Here is a 5,838-nt window from a genome sequence, read left to right as displayed (position 1 = left end):
TATCTATCACCATGTGTATCTCCAATACTCTCAAAAAGTTTGCATCTCACTTTCTACAAAGTGCTGTAGTTTTTTTCCTATCTGCGTTACCCGATTTTAAACGCCTTTGGGTATGCCACGCAATAGCTTGTATTCAAGAATTCAGCTAGAAATATTGCATACAAGTTCATGATTCCAGTGCTGCTGACAGTTTTGACTGTTGATCTACTATGAATGATTTTTTTAAATAAGATTGCTATAACTTTTTTCTGGTAGCATCTAGCCAAAAGTAACCTTAGTAAAAATTGAAGTTTAAGAATACAGTAACCCAACGATGAAGTTTTTTTATGCATAAAACCCAAATTCGCTTCCCTAGCGATTTAAATCTGAAAAAAAAACATTCCCCATACTAATTTCCATACAAATTTGAAATCCGTTGCGCTAATTCAGGGATGAACCAAATCATCTTATATTTAACATAGGTGATTGGAGAGCAAAAAGGAATCGGAAAAACACATGGGAGCAAAAAGTCAGTTTTTGCAGCGGTCTACTGACCACCACCTTAAACCAAAAACATCACGTCGAGGCCCTTTCACTCGACCTATCCAAGGCCTTTGATCGAGTTGATCGCACAGCTATCCTTAACCAAATTGTTAAGTGGAACATTGGCGGCCGAATGTACCTTTACATCAAAAATTTCCTGTCCCAAAGATACATCCACGTTCTTATAAACGGTGTGCGCTCTCATATCCAGCCTGTTCCAGGCGACGTTCCCCAAGGCTCGGTCATAGCACCAGTCTTGTTCCTAATTGCCATTAACACCCTATTCGAAACAATACCCGACAACATCAAAACTTTAATATACGCCGACGACATCCTCTTGTTATCTATTTCCCCTTTCCCTATTATGGCCCGAAGAAGACTCCAACAAGCGGTGGACCTAGTCGCCGAGTGGGCTCCCAAAATAGGTTTCCAATTCTCCCCCAAAAAGTCAACCCTTCTTCACCTCGGCCCCAATAGGAAGAAAATAAAAAAACTGCAACCCCTCACGATGTCGAACGAAACCATCCCACTGGCCCGCTCCACCCGCCTATTGGGCGTATGGATCGATGACCGTCTTAATTTCTTATGTCATCTGAACAATATCCGTAAAAATACCGTAAACAATATCCTCCGTATTATGACTAACAAAACCAGCCTAGCACATCGTGACTCTCTATTCCGGTTCCTCCACGGCTGGCTTATTCCCTCAGCCCTTCATGGGATCGGTATCGTTAGTCTAGCCACAGATGAAGTGATAAAAAAGATAGAACCACTGTACAATGACTGTGTCAGAATCATAAGCTCCGCCTTCAGATCAAGTCCAATCCCATCACTGATGGCCGAAAGTGGACAACTACCCTTCATCTATCTCCTTACTAAACATCTTTCCTTGAAAGCTATAAGGGCACTCGCTAACGGTGGCTCCAGAGATTCCCCACTAGTTGAAAGAACTAACACACTACTAGTCAAGCTCAACGGTGAGCCTCTTCCCCCTATCTGTACAAGAAACGGCCCATCAATAAAATATTGGAATGACACTAATCCTAAAGTAGATCTGAGCCTAGGCAAAGTAATCAAAGCCGGCAAAGCCTCAGCAATCGTCCTACCACACTTTTATCAACTCGTACAAGACAAATACTCAAACTCCCCACACATCTATACCGACGGCTCTAAAACCGTTGATGGAAAGGTTGGTTGCGGCATACATGACGGAATCTGTAATAGAAGTTTGCCCCTTCCGGGCCAATGCTCCGTCTTCAGTTCAGAATCCTACGCCATGCTTGATGCCGTTCAGAAATCTACCACAGACACCGTCATCTTTTCTGATTCGGCCAGTGTTCTCTCTGCGTTGGCAGCCGGCAACCTAAAGCACCCCTGGATCCAATCTATTTTTCACCTAGCTCCTATTAAAAACATCACACTCTGCTGGATACCGGGTCACTCCGGCATTCCAGGTAACGAGTCATCCGATCGACTTGCCTCAGCCGGCTCCAAAATTACTCCCCCCACTATTCCCATCCCGCAATCCGATGCCACTCGAACCATTAAAAACCAGATACTCGAAGCCTGGGAAATCGAATGGGCTACGAACAATCGCTCGAAGTTGCGAGAGATCAAAAACACGACGCAAAGATGGATTGACAGATCCAGCAATTCCGAAAGAAGAGCTTTAACTCGACTCCGCATCGGCCACACGCGGCTCACCCACGAATACATAATGGCCAAAGATAACCCTCCTACCTGCAATTCGTGTCTTACCCCTAACTCTATCAAACATATCCTTACCTCCTGTCTCCAATACCATAACCTAAGAATATCCTGTTCCCTCTCACCAAACCTCCGACAAGCATTATCCAACTGTCCTGAAGAGGAAAAGAAAATTATATCCTTCCTCAACACATCAAAACTCCTCCATAAACTCTAAAAAACTCCTCCTTCCCTACAAAAAAAAATCCAAAAAAAAAACAACAAATAGTACAGAAATACGTGAAACGATACCGCCAATGGGGATGAATAAACCAATTGGTTTAAAATCCCAAAAAAAAAAAAGAATGCCTATTTTAATGTCCTGGCTGCCTTTCGTGAGAGTGCTAGAGAGCTAGATTAGAAGAGATGGAACACCAGGGCATCATAGAACGCGTCACGAACGCTCCCGACTGGTTAAGTGGGATGTCAGCAGTCGCTAAAGGCCGAAACGACTACCGCTTGGTCGTTAACATGCGGGCTTCCAATATGAAGACCAAACTGCATGACTCCAAATACTTTTCAAAGCTCGATATTTCAAATGCTCTTTACCATCTAGAGCTACACGAAAATTCTAGGGCTTTAACAACATTCCTAACGGGAACCGGAATGTCCCGTTTCACGCGTCTCATGTTTGGAGTCAATTGCGCGCCTGAAATTTTTCAGCGCGAAATGTCCCGGATCCTCGAAGAAGTTGAAAACAAAATTGTTTTTATTGACGACATTCTTGCTTCCTCGGACAGCCTAGAAGAGCTGCACAACACAGTCGCTCTTATTCTGAGAATCCTGCGATCAAACAACATCACTATCAACGCTTCCAAATGTGAGTACGACAAGACCCGAATAAAATTCTGGGCCACGAACTGGCCCTTTGTGGGCAATCATTAGCTCTCCTTCGTGGGTGTGGGGCGACGCCCAAACAAAAGCATTCGAATCGTTAAAGGACCAGATTTCAAGCTGTACAGTTTCACTCGGTTACTTCTCCGAAAAAGCGAAAACAATACTGTACACCGACGTCTCCCCGAACGCCCTTGGAGCGGTCCTAGTACAGGAAGATGCCGAACAGCAACCCCCACGAGTCATTCACTTCGCCTCCAAGGCACTTACCGATACCGAGAAACGATATCCCCAAAATCAGCGAGAAGCTCTGGGAGCAGTGTGGGCGGTTGAACATTTCGCATATTTTTCACTAGGACGACAATTTACTCTCCGCACTGATGCACAGGGGTTCACATTCATGTTGAACAGATCGCGCGAAGCTTCCAAACGGGCCCTTACACGTGCAGACGGTTGGGCACTCAAGCTTAGTCCTTACAATTTTAACGTAGAATACGTTCGAGGCCAGGATAACATCGCGAACCCGTCATTTCGGTTATACGAAGGTCAGGATGAAGCTTTTGAAGAAAACACTAGCCCTTGGGATATTGCTACCCTAGAAGCAAATTCGATAAAATTCATTACCGAAGACGAGATAAGAAAAGGCCACTGCGTCTGATAAGCTCCTCGTCGAAGTGATGGATGCACTCGAGACAGGAATTTGGCCAAAGCACCTGAAAAATACGAAGTATTAGGCAGTGAATTATTAGCTTTAGATTGAATACTGACAAAAACAGGTTATTCAAAATCGTCTTTATATGGTTTTTCAAGTCAATGTAATATATAAACTTTAAATCCTTTAGGTTGTGCCGTGATCCCGGAATCACTGAGGAAAGCTACACTAGAAGTAGCTCATGAAAGCCATCCCTCCTTAGCCTAATTTAAAAGCATCTTGAGACAACGAGTATGATGGCCAGGCATGCCAAAAGTCGCGGAGTCTTGGACAGACTCATGTCGAATTTGTGCAACCAACGGAAAGCCCGAAAAGACCACACAAAGGCCACTCCACTTTACGTTCTTACTTAACGGAAAAGGATATAAAATTACCTTTGTTCGTCGACCGGTTTCGGACTCGATGTTGCCACAGGGCGATGTCCGACCGATTACTTCACTTCAAGACAACTATCGCACCAATTTGTTACTCTGCTAATGAATTCGTCGAAAGGGTGTCGATCATGCGAACTTTTGGTTGCTCGGGTTGAAAAGGGGGATATAATCGGCAGGTCATCTTCGTTCATCAACGGTTTCTCGGCACTGCTGATAAACATAGACTCGCAGGCGTTTAGGTTTCCAGGTTTGCGTATGCCATTTTTTTATTTTGTTCCGGTCTATGGAATGGTAATATTCTGTTGTGTGGGCAGCCACGATCGATTCATGGATCATTCTGTTTTCAACGGCACTCTTATGTCCTTTGAGTCGAACTTTAGATTTACTGCGAGTTCGGCCGTTGTATATCGCGAGGCAACTCTTACATGGAATTTCGGAAATCCCGGATTTCTCCTCTTCGGGAATCTCTTATTCAAGAGAAACAAACCGTTCCTCCAAAGTATTTCCACTTTTGTATGCAGTTTTCAAGCCGTGCTGTAATCTTACTTACGCCGTTAGTCAGCCTCAGATTAAATGGTAGATTAACTCTATAAGATTATTGTTTTTCCGATCTAAAACGTAATTTCCGTTAAGTGGCGTGTCCTTTAAAACGCCGTTTGTTATGTATCTTAACGATTAAACAAATTCAAACTTTTCTCCACATTCTCTCTTCATTGAAGTCATACTGTTAGGAAGGCGTTTTTCACTCGAAGAAATAAATGCAAAAATATTATGCACTGCTGCAAACGAATTGAAGATTTCGGCCGGCCTTTGTGGGTGGAATATCTTAAAGATTTATTGCTTCACGATGGCGGAGCGGGAGAAGGAACTTTTTTCTGCATCCACGCTCTCTCTTTCTACACCAGGTTGATGATGCTCGACATTTGAATGCACATCGAAATTTAATTAGATAAGCTAGCAAACAACCGTGGGTCATTCTGACACTTTTTGTAAGTTTGAGCAATATGGGACAGTAATGGCACCAACATATTAATTGTTAAAGCTGTTCCGAAATTGATTGATGACTTGGTATCTAAAACTTGAAGTAAGCCCAAAATAACGAAAACAATTAAGACCGGCACCGCGAAAAGGTTAAACTAGGCTCAAAGATAGGAAAGTGGGGCTCGCTCTTTCTTCACCCACCACCTTAGCTAGCTGACTCCTAGTGGAGCTAAATGTCGGCAATTTAAACTATAACGACCTGCTGTGCTTTGACTCAGCCAGAGTAATCCCCCACAAGCAATCAGCACAGGTCTCCAGCATCAAAGCCCAGAAAAACCTGTCTGTCTTCGCCCGGTCGAAACGAAACGGAATTGAATTCGGAACCAAAGCGCGCTCACGAAAATCGGTCGCAAATTGAGGGGGCGGGTGAGGAAGTGCACAAACGTTCATATAAATGATCTGTTGAAATAAGTACGGGAAAAATAATTAATATAAAAGTATGAAAACAAGCCCCGGTCCCTGGAAATAAGTGGGCAGAAACTGCAAAGTATGTAGATGAAAAGTTACAAACGGCTGCATTTATCTTCCAATTAGGCATTTACTTATGCCAATGAATCCGGTGCAGACCGAAGAAAAAATCGCTGCGGAACAGCGATGAGCAGGGGTTTG

At 43.7% G+C, this 5,838-nt stretch overlaps 1 protein-coding gene across 1 annotated transcript; it reads left to right on the top strand.

Annotated features, from left to right (window-relative positions):
- Positions 1-1,030: 1,030 nt before the first annotated feature.
- Positions 1,031-2,446, top strand: LOC129737539 (uncharacterized). Its single transcript, XM_055728702.1, has one exon. The coding sequence runs from the start codon at positions 1,031-1,033 to the stop codon at positions 2,444-2,446; it is 1,416 nt and encodes a 471-aa protein (XP_055584677.1).
- Positions 2,447-5,838: the final 3,392 nt, after the last annotated feature.

This window comes from Uranotaenia lowii, chromosome 1, assembly GCF_029784155.1.
Source record: "Uranotaenia lowii strain MFRU-FL chromosome 1, ASM2978415v1, whole genome shotgun sequence".
NCBI classification, from domain to species: Eukaryota; Metazoa; Arthropoda; class Insecta; order Diptera; family Culicidae; genus Uranotaenia; species Uranotaenia lowii.
The sequence above is the reverse complement of the archived record's forward strand: the minus strand, read 5'-3'. Positions and strand labels throughout refer to the sequence as shown.